The sequence below is a fragment of the Sorex fumeus genome, unplaced genomic scaffold (assembly GCF_029834395.1).
Source record: "Sorex fumeus unplaced genomic scaffold, SorFum_2.1 ptg000036l, whole genome shotgun sequence".
Classification (NCBI taxonomy): domain Eukaryota; kingdom Metazoa; phylum Chordata; class Mammalia; order Eulipotyphla; family Soricidae; genus Sorex; species Sorex fumeus.
Window position 1 is genome coordinate 3052464 of NW_026606093.1, and position 16968 is coordinate 3069431.

At 43.0% G+C, this 16968-nt stretch overlaps 1 protein-coding gene across 3 annotated transcripts in view; it reads right to left on the reverse strand.

Annotated features, from left to right (window-relative positions):
- The window catches only part of CACNA1C (calcium voltage-gated channel subunit alpha1 C), a 784718-nt gene that overhangs the window by 205036 nt on the left and 562714 nt on the right, over positions 1-16968 (reverse strand). For all 3 annotated transcript variants that reach the window (XM_056117829.1, XM_056117830.1, XM_056117828.1), the window contains exon 7: positions 7407-7603. In XM_056117829.1, the coding sequence (XP_055973804.1) occupies positions 7407-7603 (197 nt within the window). The remainder of the gene's footprint in view (positions 1-7406; positions 7604-16968) is intronic.

A 16968-nucleotide genomic window follows, 5' to 3' on the forward strand; every position in this document is an offset into this window, starting at 1 on the left:
CCGTTCTGTTATTTTTATCTCACAGGAAATTCAGTCCCTTCTAGTCACACATTTCCGATGAGTCAACACACCCATGAGAATTTGAGAGTCCCTTGAGCCCTCATTTAGTCTGGGCAACCTCTTGCCACAGACAAGGAAAGTGATTGACAAGGTCATTACGACCTCAAAGGGTGGAATTACAGACCTCATGACTTCCAGATTCCCTATAGATCCCTCAGTGGTAACCTCAGGACTGCACATGTCCCACAGATACCTCCTTGATAACCTCATGGCCCTTCATAGCCCACAGATGCCCTCATAGTAACCTCAGGACCATTCACATTCCAGAAATACTGTTCTCTGACCGGTCTGCCTCTGGCCTGAAAGGACAGCATCCCTTTGTTTCCTCTTTTCTTTTTATTCTAGGCCACCTACTTTAGGGGTAGCCTGGGCAGAAAGCAAAGAATACTGAGTGCTCTCAAGTAGGGCAATGCCTGGGGTGATGAGACTGATGTCTTAAATCAGCAGGAATAAAACTGCTACGAAATGAAAGAACAAATAAAGACATTTTAAAAAATGACCCAGATGGCTGACACCCTGAAATAGAGGTGGAAGGGGTAGGTTCTCTTAAACTACCACTCAATTTATAAGATTCTAAAGCCTATAACTATGAAAGCTTGGGGGACTTCCTAAGAAAGGCTCAATAGATGTTTCCAATGTTCATCAGCTATAGCTGTCAGTGTGTCTAGATCCAAGAGCCAGAAGTGTAACCCTAAACCTTGCTGATGTCACACCTAACATTCCCAGAATCTGTGGACAGAAGAAAGGAAACATTGAATGAAAATACAGTAGACCCTTCTGAGGCCAACATATAATTCCTTGAGGAAAACCCCACCCTCAAGCCTTCATATACTTCCACCCAAAAGACTGAAAATAGAAAAAGTAACATGCCATCTTCTCCAGGACCCTCTTTCTCCTCACAGCCTTTCATGAGTTCTTCACTGGATATGCTTCCCTGTCTAAGAACCTCATGCTGATACTTGGGATCAAAGTAACCAAACAATGTCTGCAAATGTTGATCGGTCATATGTTCCTTTAAAGGCAGGAGGTGTGACCACACAAGACACAGTGCTTTATACAGAGTGACCTTCAAGGTCAGGACATTCAGCTGCCATGGACAGGTCAGTGGTGACAGAAATCCGTGGCTCTCCTACCCATGGTCACCTCACCTCACCTGCTGGCAGACAGGATGTTCCCAGGGGCTCAAAGGGTGAGCAGTAAGTCAAAGAACATCTTCCACAGTTAAATGGTACAGAGCAAAGCTGGCAGTTCCTCTGGGCATAGGTCAAAACATCATTTGGGGGACCTGAGGGGTGGGTGTGGGAAGACAACAGCAGGCATAAAGGCAAACCCATGAAACAAAATTCTCTGACTGGCTGGGAAAATCTCAGATGCAAGTAACCACCCAGGCATCCTAGGCGGGGTCAGGGTTGTGAAGAGTGGAGGGATAAAAGCGTATGCAGGGGGAAGTTGGCTCATGGCCAGAGGAAGCCACACTTGTTTGTTTGGGGGCAGTGCTAGGGATTGAACCTAGAGCAGCGCTCATGCGAGAAATGCAAGGGAAATGTTCTACTACTGAACCATATCCCTGGGAGCATCTGTTTACCTGGAGACTGAGTCTGATACCTATGATAGAAGGCCCAGAAGAGACTTTTGGACAGCTTGAAGGCTGCAGTTTAGGACAGCCAAAGATCCATTCATTGGATTTGTTGAGAGACCCTGCCACAAAGATCTCACGTATCTCCTCCCAAAATGATTACGTTTGTTCCTCCCAAGTAGAGGAAACTTCTGTTCCTCCTCATTAGCCATGTCAGGAAACTCACTTCCCCCGAAATTGTTCCACTCCCCCTTCTCCTTCTGCATTGCTGAGTCACCCCCTGAATTGCTGAGTCACCTGCTTCTTGGGTCTCCTCTCTCCATTAGATCCTGAACTCTCTTCATCTCCCCATACCTCCATTCCAGTTCCTGCTCAGTCCCGGGAACATAATAAATACCCCATGATCATTCATGAAATTAATTTTTAAATAATCAGGATTCACCTAATAAAATTAACCCTAACAAGAAGAACTTTGAGAGAGGCAAATTGTCTTTCATGAATTGTTCATAAGCCAGTAGATGATTGCCTAGCTAACAAAACTTCATTTTACCTTTATTAATTTTATTGTTATAGATGTCCCACCCAGTGGTGTTGGGAATTACACAGGACCACTACCAGTGAGTTTTGGCCTTGACATTTGAGGGACATACTTATTGGTGCCAGAAACTGGACATAGGATCTCACATACATTAGGCATGGGCTGTAGAACTTGAGTTACCTGCTTGGGCCCAACAGAGTCTATGTTGAAAACAGCCTGGACATTCTGGGGGGTAAACCTCTAAAAGATGCAGATTGAAGAGCGACGGGGTCCTAAGGTGGATCTAATATTGTCTTTCTCTTGATACTGATGAATAACCCACAAGCTTGTTTCCAGATCCCTTAAGGATCTTTTCAATAAAATTCCACCCCACCATTTCTGTTTTCTTGATGCATACAGAAATTAATATTTTTATAATCTGTAATAAAAAAGATCTGAAGACAAGAGAGAGCAAGAAAAATAGACTAAAACACCTGAATTCAGTCTTCCTGGATGCAAAAGATCTTTGCCATAAAAAATATTCCACAGTGCCACAATAGTAATGGCTATGGTATGTGTGTGTGAGCATGCGTAAGTTTAGTAGGACTATCGTCCTGGGACATATAACTGAGAGCAAGACCAAGTGTAGTGCTGACAACTAACTAATAAGTGCTTAACTATTGAAATTTTTCTCCCAAGGTTTTCTATAGAACAAAACTAATCCAAACACTACAAAAGACACTAGTTGTTATTCTAAATATTCTTCCTTTGGGGCTGGAGTGATAGCACAGCAGGTAGGGCATTTGCCCTGCATGCGGCCAACCCAGGTTCGATTCCTAGCATCCCATATGGTCCTCTGAGCACTGCCAGGAGTGATTCCTGACGGCAGCACCGGAGTAACTCCTGAGCATTGCAAGGTGTGACCCAAAAAGAAAAAATATTCTTCCTTTGTGTGATTTCTCATTAAGTGTTCATTATTTTAAAACTCAATTTCTGATCTTTTTGATCAATAGAAAAATCAATCATGGAAATTCCAATTGGAGCACAATGGGTGGTACTCTCAGTAAGAAGGACAGTCTGCTGTGCTGGTGAATGAAAGGGAAGAGTTTGATTCTCTAAGACAGAGCAGAGTTCTATGCTGGGCTATACAGCATGCAGCATTCTCAGGCTCCAAAACAGAAAGACATCGTCAGGGCTGAGCAGAGGTTCACAGCAGTCTCTTGATGAAGGGTCAGATAGGCACCTAGACTCCTCGAGAACTTGTTGCATGTGCTCCTTCAGGCACCTGGTCTAACTACTGCCCTTTGTACCCACAATTCACATGTGACCTTCTCCAGCTATTCTAAAGCCAGGTTTAATGGCCGTGATATTCCATTTCTTATAAGCGTGGGTTATCTCAAGGGCTGAGTACAAAGAAAGCACTGAATAGATACTTCATTGGTTGATATTTAAGTGATCTGACTATCATGTGGAAGGAAGAATGGTCAAAGTTTCAAAGGACAACATTCCCAGATGATGTCTGAAAATTCCACAGTCACCTGGAGTCAGTATCTTCTTGGGAATGCACATGCCTAAACTATACAAGTGATCTTGAAATACACACAAAAGGGCAGAGATACACAGTGGGAAAAAATCCAAATATATAAACCTGAAAGAAGCACTAGAAAAAGATGGTAATGTCTAACACAATGGATTCTTCCTTTTTACTGTTAAGTGCATCTAAAAAAGGCTGCAACTTCCCCATTGCCACAGTCCCCTTTTTGTTATAAAAAGGACACAGACTGGGGCTGGTGCAATAGCACAGCAGGTAGGGCATCTGCCTTGCACGTGGCCAACCTGGGTTCGATTCACAGTATCCCATATGGTCCCCTGAGCACCGCCAGGAGTGATTCCTGAGTGCAGAGCCAGGAGTAACCCCCGTGCATCGCCAGGTGTGACTCAATAAGGGAAAAAAATGACACAGAGACTTGAGAGTAGAAGGAAAGGGTTTGACTTAAGAAGTAATTTCCCAAGGAAACCAGAACCCAAACCTAAGTGTTGGCTTATTGTCTAGACCCCCATTGTTTCCTACCCCCTTTACTCTATCAACTAAAGACTTTTATAACAAATTAAGGAGGTATTTTTTAATAAATTGTTCAACTAGTTTGGACCTCAGCTAAATTTATAGCCAATGGCTTTCAGACCTGAAGCAATTTATTCAAGTATTATTTGACCAAGTTTGATTTTATTTTGAACCAACTAACTCTTCAAAATTATAACAATGGATTAGAATGATCAATTTCAGGAAAAGGAAAAGCTCACTAAATATTATTCCAAGTTGGTGATAGGTGTCTACAACTTGCCACCAACAATCTTGGTTCCTGCCATCCCAAGCTCTATCTTGTGTCTTTAGTGACTTTAGTGTCTCTCAGAGACAACTAATCACCTACTTGGTGGCTCAAAGTGAGTATAGCACTGGGGTTTTCAATCATATTTATACTTGAATGTCTTGGTTGCTCTTTCTCATGTCCTCAGCACTGCTTCTTGGACTTGAAGAGAATTCATTCTTCTGACTGGAAGACCTTGCTTCCCCACAATTCCCCTGGAAACTTCCTCTCTTAGACTGAACAGAATCCAGTGGTATCAAAGCAGCACCATGCACACCATAAGTTAGATTTCTAGGAGTTTACAAACTAGCCTGGACAGTAAGATCACTTAGGGGAACACTTGACAAGCCTAGGTACTGGAGGGAGATCTGGCCACCTAAATTTAGAAAGTTCCATGTTTTCTGCTAACTAATTTTAAATTCTCTGGATCTTGAAATACAGGTCACGAGACTAGGGGGAGGAATAAGGAAGGAGGAGAAAGAAAGAGATGGAGGAAGGAAGAAATGGCCATAGAAAGGTCAAAGCAATTAGAAAATTAGGTCTGAAAGCAGGAGCTTTGGGCTGGGAGGCGTTTCTATCCTAAATACCCAAGTTAGAGACCAGTGTTTGTTGTAGGCATATGTGCCCACACACGAGTGAGTGTGGTCGTGCGTATGCACACACACACACACACACACACACACACACACACACACGCCACACAAACACACCCAAAGAATATGGTCGCTTCAAAAAGATGCTGGAAAAATCAGAAGTATGTCCCATGAGCCTGGGATTGTTGCTTCACCTCTGACACTTTTTCCATTCCCAGCCTGAGCTCTATCACACACACCCCAGGGGAGAAAGCACAACACAGCTGCTGAAAATTGGTGGTTGCAGTTGGGTTGTTCTTCTTCTTCCCCACTCTTGCTGTCATCATGACACTATTTCTTTGGGCCACATCTGGTTGCTGAAGTATCAATGACTTGTGGTGGAGGAGAGAGGGTGGAGGATGATGAGTGAAGATCACAAAAATACATTGGGGCCATCAGCAAAGTAATTATACCTATTCCTACAACCCCACACCCACCCACTGTCACCCTCCTCTCAATGTGATGCCATGGTAGGCATTACCATAGCAACTTAAGCCATGGGTTTGAAGCACATGCGATAAGGCCCCAAAGCACAGCTCCATAAAATCAAACATGCTGTGATCCACAGGCGGACACTGTCTATTTGTGGAATGATGTTCTCCTCTTGGCTAGCCAGAGAGATCCACCGAATGGCTTAGGGATGGTTGGGGTCCTTGGGAACTTGATCTGTGCTGCTAAATTAAAGGCATGTATATATTACACCAAAAACTGTCTCTTTTTCTTACCAATTATTCAAAACCAAATTCTTATAAATCAGAGACTTGAGAAACATTTTTCTGATGTTTCATTTCAGGTGACAGAGGGGTGATTTGTCTTCTTCCATAAGTATCACAACATGGGCCATGGCCAGAGCACCAGGTCTCCCACCACTGTGCAGTTTAGAATTTAGTATTGTTCCCTAGACTGACCTTTGCTTTTCAGTCTGAACTACCTGTTATTTATGTCTGAATCTTCAGTACCTTGGAACACCACTAGCATGCAAGCCATGCTCAATAAATGTTTACTGGGTACAAGGTACTCAGGCAAGTTTCAAGTAGTTATTTGCAGAGAAATGGGAGTTTTGTAGCAACACAGGGCTTAAGTACATTGAGTCTACATTAAAACCAAGGGAAAGGGTTTTTTTTGAATCTATAGGACACAGTGCTTATATAAAAAGAGACAGGGAGGATACAATACCCTGTATCACAACTCTGCTGTTACAAAACTCTTCCTTCTGATTCAGGATAAAGTCAACACCTGCCTTGGCATTAGTGCCAGTCTATCTGGCAGCCCTGCTCGTGGATGGCATTCCCTTCCTCTCACTCCTTGTCTTCAAGCATAGACACTGTTCCCTAAGCAGACGCTTAGATGGTTTTCAGGATGGCCAAATATATTTGACTATTTGCAAAACTTTGGACGAGAAGGCATTTTCAAGACTGGAAACAGGCAATTTTTTTGTCCAAATGCTGGAGAATCTGGCAAGTTATTTCTTATGAGGAAGTGGGAGATTCTACAAAGAATTATGTTTTCTGGAGTTTTTACAAATAATAGAGTCAACACTTCCAGAATGGCGACAGCTCAAATATGGTGTGAGTATTTGCCTTTGGGATAGGCTGTATAAAAATATGGCACTTCAACATCTTGAAATTGGCAATATAGCAGTGGCGGCTGCAAAATAGAAAGGGTATCTTTACAGTAAAAGGAAGATTGACTGTTGATTGGTCAACACCAATCAACCAAAGAGTGAATATTTTGTTTGCTGTGAAAATAGTCTACTACCCTATTTCAAAATGATAAGGAAAGGATAATATGAGAAATAAAAATATAAAAGCATCCCATACTGCTACACAATTCAATAAAAATTCTGGCTTGAATACTCTCTGTTTAAGATTCTCTTTAGTCTTCAAACGAATAACTATGCTCTCTAGCTCTCTTTTCCGGGACAGAGCCAGAAAGAGGATGAGAACTCTATAATGAGAAGAGCTGTGGAGCTCCTTATGTCAGGCTTGACCAACTCACTCACGGAGCAACACAGCTTCCCACTGTTTCCCATTATGGGAGGCCAAATGAAAACTACATTTCCCTTGGGCTGGTGGGCCTTCATGAAGGTGAGGAGTTCAAACTTTGTTTCTCACGAAAGACCTGGAAGAAATCAAAGTCACTCATCAAACATTCTGAGCTGTGTGTATGACCCCTAAATCATGGGGAGGATGGAACTGGAGATTCATCCTGCTGCTGCCTGGATTCCCAGCCTGGCCCCATCTCGGGCTACGTACCCAGTATAGCACGTCAGTCCAGCCCTCCATGGTGATGCACTGGAACACGGTCAACATGGCGAAGGCAAAATTGTCAAAGTTGGTGATGCCGTGCTTGGGCCCATCCCACCCGGGCTTACACACAGTGCCGTTTTGGCACTGCCGCCCGTGGCCTGATTCCAGAGCACAAGGGGAAGGATCATCTTCTGCTGGAACATCTCAAATGACCAAGGGAAAGCATAAGGAGTTGGTGGGAGGCGGTGGGGGGGGGGGTGTGGGGGAGAGGGATGGGCAGAGACAAGAAACAGAATTTAGAGATTAGAGTGAAAAGATAAAGTAGCCAGGTTAAACAAAACAACCATATCAACAGTAATGCATTCATTAGTTCCTCATTTCATATAAATTAAACAATTATGGAGTTATGTGTACATGTTATCTTGCCATCAATTTAGAAAGTTAATAACTTCGACTCATTGTGTAATTCTGTCCTCCCTCCCTCGATCCTTCCTTCCCTCCCTCCCTCGCTTTTCTTTCCCTTCCCTCCCTCCCTCCCTCCCTCCCTCTCTCCCTCCCTCCCTCCCTCTCTCCCTCCCTCCCTCCCTCCCTTCCTTCCTTCCTTCCTTCCTTCCTTTCTTCCTTCCTTCCTCTTTCCCTTCCCTTTCCTTCCCTTCCCTCCCCTCCCCTCCCCTCCCCTCCCCTTCCCTTCCCTCCCCTCCCCTCCCCTCCCCTCCCCTCCCCTTGCTCCCTCCCTCCCTCCCTCTTTCTCTCTTTCTCTCATTCTTTCTCTCTCTCTCTCTTTCTTTCTTTCTTTCTTTCTTTCTTTCTTTCTTTCTTTCTTTCTTTCTTTCTTTCCATATCTGGCAGTGCTCAGGACCTACTCCTGGCTCTGTGCTAAGTAGGGATTACTCCTGGTGGGGCCCAGGGCTCTGGGGTACTGGGGATCAAATCCAAGTCAGTCAAGTGCAGTCTGTATTATCTCTCTGATCTCGTGAAACTGTCTTTAAGCTCAAATTGGCTTCAAATTTGGTAGGGTTATAGCCTACTCTGTTGTGACAAGTCAGAATAATAGTTAAATGACCAATCAAAATATAAGGATGAAGCAAATGACAGGCACCAACAATTTCTTTACTAATAGCAAAGAACAGCAGATAGTCCATTAAAACACCAAAGTCGATAGTGAGAGTTATATGAAAGTCTCTTTCCTTATAGGAAGTCAACATATTGCTTCCAAGAGCCTTATTGGCCACTTGTGGGTCCATCACTTATCACTTGATACAGTACCAGGGTTCCAAGTCACCCTTTAGTAGAAGACTTATTACTTCCTTGTCTAGAGGAAGGATAAAGAAATACATTTTTGATTATAGGGGAAAGTATTAGGAGTAATATTGATCGCAATTTCCAAGCACAGATAGTGGAGTATTTTAAGCACGGTTATGTAGACTTTCACAGCCCTGACCTTTGCTCTCTAGCATTACACTTTTCAGGGAAGAATTGTGAGCTTCTAATCTCTAATCAAGACAGAGAGGTAGTGGAACACAGGGAGAATCAGACAGTGTAACATATCTGGTGTGGCTATTTATACACAGTGCTACCGGCTCACTCCAAATGCTAGGAACAGCTACTAGAAGATTAATGAGGTAAGAAGTATTTTATCATTTTAGCGCAGTGATCACTGGCAACTTTATTATTATATTATTATTATTATCATTATTATTGCTTTTGGGGTCACACCCGGAGAAGCACAGGAGTTACTCCTGGTTCTGCACTCAGGAATTACCCCTGGCAGTGCTCAGGGGACCATATGGGATGCTGGGAATCGAACCTGGGTCAGCCACGTGCAAGGCAAACACCCTTCCCACTGTGCTATTGCTCCAGCCCCAATCACTGGCAACTTTAAATAAGACGTTATTGATCTAAGAATTTCTATTATGTTAAAATATTAAAAAAAAGTCTTGGCTCCAGCTGTGACAGGTAATAGTGTGAAATTTAAGAAAGACATTTATGAAATTTAAGAAAGATGTCAGGACATTGTCACCTACTTGTAGAAAGTAGCAGTAATAAACAGAATAGATCTTAGTTCTAACAAGTAATTCCCTTTAACAACAGTTAAAATATGTCCCCAGAGAAATAATTTGCTTGCAATTCTTCAGCCCAGGTTCTTTATTTGTTTAGTCTATATCAAAATAAATACATGTTTAGTCTATATCAAAATACATACATGTCTCCAGCATCTTCATATTAAAGAGTATTAATTGCTTGACTGTTTGAGAAACATAAACTGAGAGTCATAAACTGAGAGTTTATGACTCCAAATTTGAACTATTCACCCCCAACAGGAAGACAGGAGGAGAAATATTAGTCTTTAGCTTAGAGATATTTTGTAGGAGAATGGAACTGAACAGTATGTTTGAAAACATATCCTGGCTTTGTACCTTCTTGCTTTTTTCCTCCTTTTCTTTTTCTCTCCTTAATGGCTTTCTTAAGACACAATTTACATGCCTTACAATTCATCACTATAAAAATGTAGCTCAGTCATTTAGCAAATTTATATAGTTGTACAACAATCCATTTGGAAACACTTCCATTACCCTCCTAAATTCCAGGAATCCAGGTCTGTTCACAATCTCCCTCTGCTCCTATTCCCAACCCTCGAAAGTTGGTCAGCTTTCTGTCTCCATAGTGTGGATTTTCTGGAAATTTCCTATAAATGGAAGCATACAATATGTGGTTTTCTGTGTCCATGTTCTTTAATGCAGCAAAATGTTTTTGAGGTCCAATCATGATCTTGCAAAGATCAGTCCAGATGTTCTTCTTCACTGCTGAGCAGTATTATTCATCATAGAGTTAGACTCTTGCCAGTGAGTGACTATTGAGATTGTCTCCGGGTTTGGGTTACTGTGAATCATGCTGTTTCTGGACTTATTCTTGGCTTACAGGAGGTGAGTGACTCTGTTCATGACCCAGCATAAAATTCCATCACTGGTTCCTGAACTGTTGCAGAGAATGACAATATCCACATCATCTTCTTACTGCACAGAGGGTGTCCAGGGGGGATCCAACCAAACAGATGATCTCTAGTGGTTTTGTGATTTATGAAATTTTAAATTCTTTGATATTTTCATGTGAGTTTTTAAAATAGGAGGCAATAAAACGTGCAAGAAAGGGGCTATTTCAGACAGTTATTGCATATGCCCTCCAAACTGATGATGCCACTGATTCCCAGCACAACATAGTCCCCCCAGCATTGCCATGTGTGGCTCTGAAGGGCCCCAAAATGCACAGGGGGTGTACTGGAAACCTAAGCACACTGTGATGACCCAGCTGGTTCCCAACACAACAAGGCCAGCACAGGACTGCACACTCAGGCTCTTGCATTGAAATCCCAGACTGGGGATTTTTGAGCATGTGAAAATCACCAGAGGTGCCCCCAGTATCCTGTGCACCATATGGGAGACCCTCAAATAAAATAACTGCAGAACAATAAAAAGTGAATCGAGTACCTACTGAATTCATAAAAAGGTAACTAACAAACCCCTTAAACATTGAGTTGGGGGACTGAGAAACCAAGAAGGAAAAGGGGCCATAAGCTCCATGGCTTCTCACCTGTTCTAGCAATGTTTCGAGAGTGATCTGTTGAGAAAAATGACAAAAGGGTTGAAATGAAATGAAGTAGGAGACAAAAGAGAACGTGAAAAAGTAAAGAGGAAATTTGCATTTCTTCTGCTCATATTTTTCTTGATAGCACAATTAAGATGCTATTTGTCATTGCATGGTGACTGTCTGTTCAGCAGCACTCCCTTACTCGATTCCTGAAAAGGCAGAAAGAAGGTGAAGGTGGCCAAAGTGATGTGTTTTTTAAAAAAAAAATTGGCTTTTTTGGTCACACTTGGTGATGCTCAGGAGTTATTCCTGGCTCCGCACTCAGGATCGAGTCCTGGCAGTGCTTGGGGGATGATATGGGTTGCTGGAGATTGAACCTGGGTCAACCATGTGCAAGGCAAATGCCCTCCCTGCTGTACTATCACTCTGGCCCTGACCAAAGTGAGCTTCCAGAATCTTCCGCGAAGAAAAAATACCTGGGCATTTTGAGAATATATGTTGCAAAGCAAATGGCATCCAGGGAAAGTGGTGATCTCATTAATACACGAGAAAGGGATGCGATTCAAAACGATTACCAGAAAGCTTGGTGCCACTCTGCTATTTTAAATATGTCTTGAACAACAATAAAAAAAAAGATTTGAGAACAATTAAGAAGCAATGATGATCTAGTAAAAATAGGCATCTATAAAAAGCACTAAAGGGAACACTTGAAAAATGTGAAGCCACACAAGCCAGCGGGCCCTGATGACATACACTCGAGGGGGAGGGGAAACTCGTTCTAAGGTGAAAACATGCTGGTTTTCTACTGCAGAAACATGAAGAGCCAGGGAGGAAAGTAGCACCATAAGGTGGAGGAAGAAACAAAGCAGGATGGGCATTACGCTTTAAAACAGAAACAAAGCGAGTTATTCTGGAAAGTTCAAGTTTAGTTTGAGGTAAAGAATGAAATCAAAGATAAAAACCCAGTTAATATCATGAAATCCTGGGAGAGTGCCAGGGAGGGGGTCCAGGAAGAACTCACCAAGGACAAAATCAATTACTGTTTTAGGACTTAACTTTAAGGAGTGTATTGAAGGAGAATGATGACATTTCTAGGATTCATTCATCCAACCAATTCTTTGCCAGTCTCGGGGTAATTACTGTGTTTGGGAAAACTGGTCAGTGACCTGGCTTAGAGGACCATCAAACAGATGGGACAACCAGAAACAAAGGGTGCAGACATATTAGAAGAAACAGGTAAGGTGTCTTGCAAATGCCTCAGGATTGGGGGTGGGGGGATGGTCATGGCTTCTTCTGAGACTGTGGGGACTTCTGAGACTTCTGGGGGCTGCAAGGGCAGCCTAGGAGCAGAACAATCTACCTGTAACAGCTCTCAGGTTTCCTTATATAGGTTTTTAAAGAAGTAATTTCAAAGTCCAGTGTATTCTAACATTTATAAGTACCTAAAATTCACAGACTGAGAAGTAATTTCAAAGTGTCAAAGAAGAAGTTGAGGAACCAGACAGACAGTGCATCTTGTAGGGCACTTGCCTTTGATTCCTGGCACCCCATAAGAACTCCTGAACCTGTAAGAAGTGAACCCTAAACATAGGGCCAGGAGTAAGCTCTGAGTACCACTGGGTGTGGCCCCAAAACAAAACAAAACAAAACAAAAGACAAAAAATGAGACTGATAGGGCCTGGAGCAATAGCACAGCTGGTAGGGCGTTTGCCTTGCACACAGCCAAGCTGGGTTCGATTCTGGAATCTCATATGGTCCCCCAAGCATTACCAGGAGTCAGTCCTGAGTGCAGAGTCAGTAATTCCTGAGCATCACTGGGTGTGACCCCCCCCCCAAAATGGGAATGATATAAATTCAGTTCAAAAATGGTGGAAAGGACTCACAAGAATTTACATAATCGGGACTGGAGCTACAGCACAGCGGGTAGGGCGTTTGCCTTGCACGCTCCTGACCCGGGTTCAATTCCCAGTACACCGTGGTCCCCTGAACACCGCCAAGAGTACATTCTGAGTGCATGAACCAGGAGTAACATCCTGAGTATCGCTGGGTGTGACCCAAAAAGGAAAAAAAAAAGAATCTACATAATCAAAACTTGCAGTAAAGTAAGGTAACCATAGTCTAAATTGTGTTTCTTGGTTTTTTTGTTTGTTTGTTTTGGGACCACACCTGGTGGTGGTCAGGGCTTACTTCTAGCTTTGTGCTTAGAGATCACTCTTGGTGAGCTGGTGAGCTTGGGGAACCCTATGGGGTGCTGAGGACTGAACCCAGGTCAGCCATATGCAGGCAAATGCCATACCTTCTTTACTATTGCTCCAGCCCCCAAAGTCTAAAGTGTTGTTTTTTTAAAAAAATTTTGTTTTAAATGTCCCATTCCAAAAGTAATGCAATCACACATGGAACTGGTTTCAAAGCCTAGAGTGTCCAGAGTTTCTACACTGGGACTGCAGGAAGTATATTCGGATTTCTGTGCGTTTTGTTGTTGTTCTTGTTGTTCTTGTTGTTCCTCTTTGGTGTTCCTCACCCAATGGGTGAAAGAGGCTCTCATCACCATGGTACTGACTGTACTTTACCAAGATCCACAGTGCAGTCAGTCCCTGAATTGTTATCGGATAGCAGGTTTGGGAGTGGACACAAGTGACTCCTTGTTGCAGAGTCACTCCTGACTTCTGAGAGGAAAGGCTTCTGCAGCGCTGTGTGTTCAAGCTCTCCCCAACATGGAGCCAGGAGTAAGGCCACTGGGACAGAGGTGCCCCTCCTGGTGGAGGTTGGCATCACTCACTGGCATCCTTCTCTCAGTCTCTGTCCCTTGGCACCCTGGGTCTGCCAGCAGATTATGCTATCATAATCTCTATGATAGCATCCAACTTCTCTTTTGAACTTGAAAGGTGAAGGTAAAACCTTATAAAATCATATAAAAAAGACCACCACATCTTCTGATAGGAAGGATATGCAGTCTCTTTTCTTACTTATGATCAAGGATGGGCAACAATAGGGTCCTCAAGGAGCTATTTTAGTTGGTGTGTCACTCAAAGTTTCAGTAGGTCTGAGATGGCCTTTTCATCCAACTGTGTCATGATGGCCCAGAGGACAGTCCACATCCCGACCTTTGCCAGATCACCTGAAGCCATTCAAGACCTGACCATACAGCCCTTTTATTCCAACAAAGGCTCAGGTTGCTAGCAAACATAGATACATCAAATGTCCTGCCACCAGACAAAAATAAATTTTTGCTATTTTTCCTGTTGGTTTAGAGAAACCATGTGAAGCTCAGGAAACACTTCTTATATCATAACATTGGTTTGTCCTTTCTCCCTGACTGCAGGGAGTTTAGGTTTATTGGGTTGCACCCATCACAGTGCTCCTGAGGCACTCCTATCCTTCTGTGTTTATCTATAACCTCTCCTCTGTGTTCTGCTTCCCCTCTCTGTTAAACATCTATATCCCCCATCAGACACTATGACTTGCAAGGTCCTATCCTTCTAAGGACTCTGGATTTTGTATTTGTAAGTAAAATATTGCTTTTCTCCTTCCCTTATGTCCTTTGCATAGTTTATTTCAGAGCAATGTCTTTTTGTATAGACACAGGAAGACAGTTAATGCTACGCTTTTGTAACTTGACTCTGAATAACAATTACTCCCGGGCATCTGTTAGATTTATTTGACTTAAGCCTCAGTTGCCTTTAGTTCCTAGCACCCCAAAAGCAGGGTCCCGACGAAGGGACTGGATAGACCCAGGCCAAACTGTGAGCTACCCTGGCATCAAAATAGGACAGACAAGCACCATAATACTTAATTATAATTTAAGAGCAGGGCCATGGACAAATTTTGTCATGATCCAGAGAGAAACAACTGAATAAGGACCCTGCTGGGGTTAGGAATGATTAATCTGGCCTGAGGACTGTAGTCTGGGATCCATAGTGAGATGTCCCCAGGATAGCCACTCTATAAGTTTAATATATCTCTTACTAGGCTGGAGTGATAGCACAAAGGGTAGGGCATTTGCCTTGCAAGTGGCCATGTGTTGGCCGACCCAAGTTTGATTCTTCCGCCCCTCTCGGAGAGCCCAGAAAGCTACTGAGAGTATCTTGCCCACATGACAAAGCCTGGCAAGCTACCCGTGACGTATTTGATATGCCAAACACAGTAACATTTTTCACAATGGAGATGTTACTGGGCCCGCTCGAGCAAATCGATGAACAAGGGGAGGACAGTGACAGTGACATCTCTTACTGTGTCCATAAAAAAATGACTAACATTATTAAGAAATAGAAATAATATGCTTAAATAATTATTATTAAGAAGTATAAATATAAATATATTATATTATTTAGAAGTATAAAGTATAAATAATATAAATAATATTGAATATTATTAATAAGTATAAGTAATATGCTTGAATGATTATTGGATAAGGAAAGGAGAAATGCACCCCTAGAGGGTATTTCACCCTTACGTGGATCACCTTGCTGGGTAAGAATTTGTCCTAGAAGCTTCCCCTGAGCTTTGCATCTGGACTTTACACCTGTTGATCATATAACCACACCTATGTATAATTGCTACCCCAACCTCTGATGACTTTGCTGGATAACTAAGGCGGTAAGAGTGGGCAGGGGGAGGAGGAATGTGGGAGTAGGTGAGACTAGAAGCAGGCAGGGGGAGATGAGATTGGAATAAACTGAAACTGACCATCAACTAGCCTGGCCTCGTTTCCTCCTTCATCCGCCCATTGCCATCGGCTGTCCGGGGTGAGGCAAATGGCCCCAGACCATGGAATGCAGGCGGCAAGAGAACACTGCGCTTCACATTTATTTATTGATTACATAACTTCTGAATTTAGTGGTACATATACATTTAGTTAGTTACAGAGCAAAGCTACCTCCCTGGCTCTATGGCAGTTGCACCATTTGCTGTTCCCCCACTTGGTGTAGTATTTATGACAGCAACCTATCATCCTCTGATTGACTGCTGGAGTTCTTGGAAATTTAACCTCCCCAAATCTGCCTAAGGTCGCTGATGATGTCAGCCCAACTGTAGAAACTTTAAATTGCAGTCAGTTGTTTAGAAGTTTTAACTGTGTGTTCTAACTGAGCCCCTCAGTTCACATAAACATTGGTTCTAGGCACAGAGATATCTGGACACAGGGAAGGATTTGAATTAAAGGGGACAGTATTCATTGCATTATTTGGTATTTCTCTGTGTTCTTTCTCTTTCCCTCTCTCTTCTTCCCTCCCCTGTTGTTGTGGTGATGATCAGGGTCAGAGACATACTTGGCTGTGGAGCTTGCACCCTTTGGGGTTGTGCCTCAGCAGAACTCACACACTGGCCATGCAGTTCACACTCCATTGCAGCACTGACTGGGAGTCCCAGACTCTTTTCAGTTGTGGTATTATTGCACATTCTGGCAGTAGTACTTGCAGTGGTGGGGGGTGGAGGAGGGTCACAATTCCCAACTGTGGTCCTCATCTACCTTTTCTTGAGTCGTTGTGTTCCTCAGTGCTTGCAGTTCCCACACACAGTCCAGGCTGTGATGCAGCAGGGAGTTTCCTGTTGGATTTCAGACAGCAGAGCTGCCTAGCACCAAGAGCTGAGCTGCCAGGACCATGCCCAGGGCACGTGGCAGCACCAGGGTTTGGACTCATAGCCTTCTGCTTGCAAGACAGGTATTCGAATTCCCAGGAATATCTTCAGTCCCCTTCTGGGATCTCTTTAAACAGAACTAGAGATTTCCAAATTTTAGCTAATGTAAGACTGGTTTTAAAGCACTTTAAAAATAGTATTGATTTTACATAATTATGCCCCAAATAGTGTGTCAATTACCTCTAAAGTAAAGCAAGTATCTCCTTTAGATGCTTCATGGAAAAAGTGGAAATAATTGTGTGACTTTTTAACGTAATTTTCTGATTTTTTTTATTAACCAGAGATATTGAGCATCTACTTGCAAATACCTCGTTAATCTGCCAGGAGAACCAGGGTGTTCAGATTA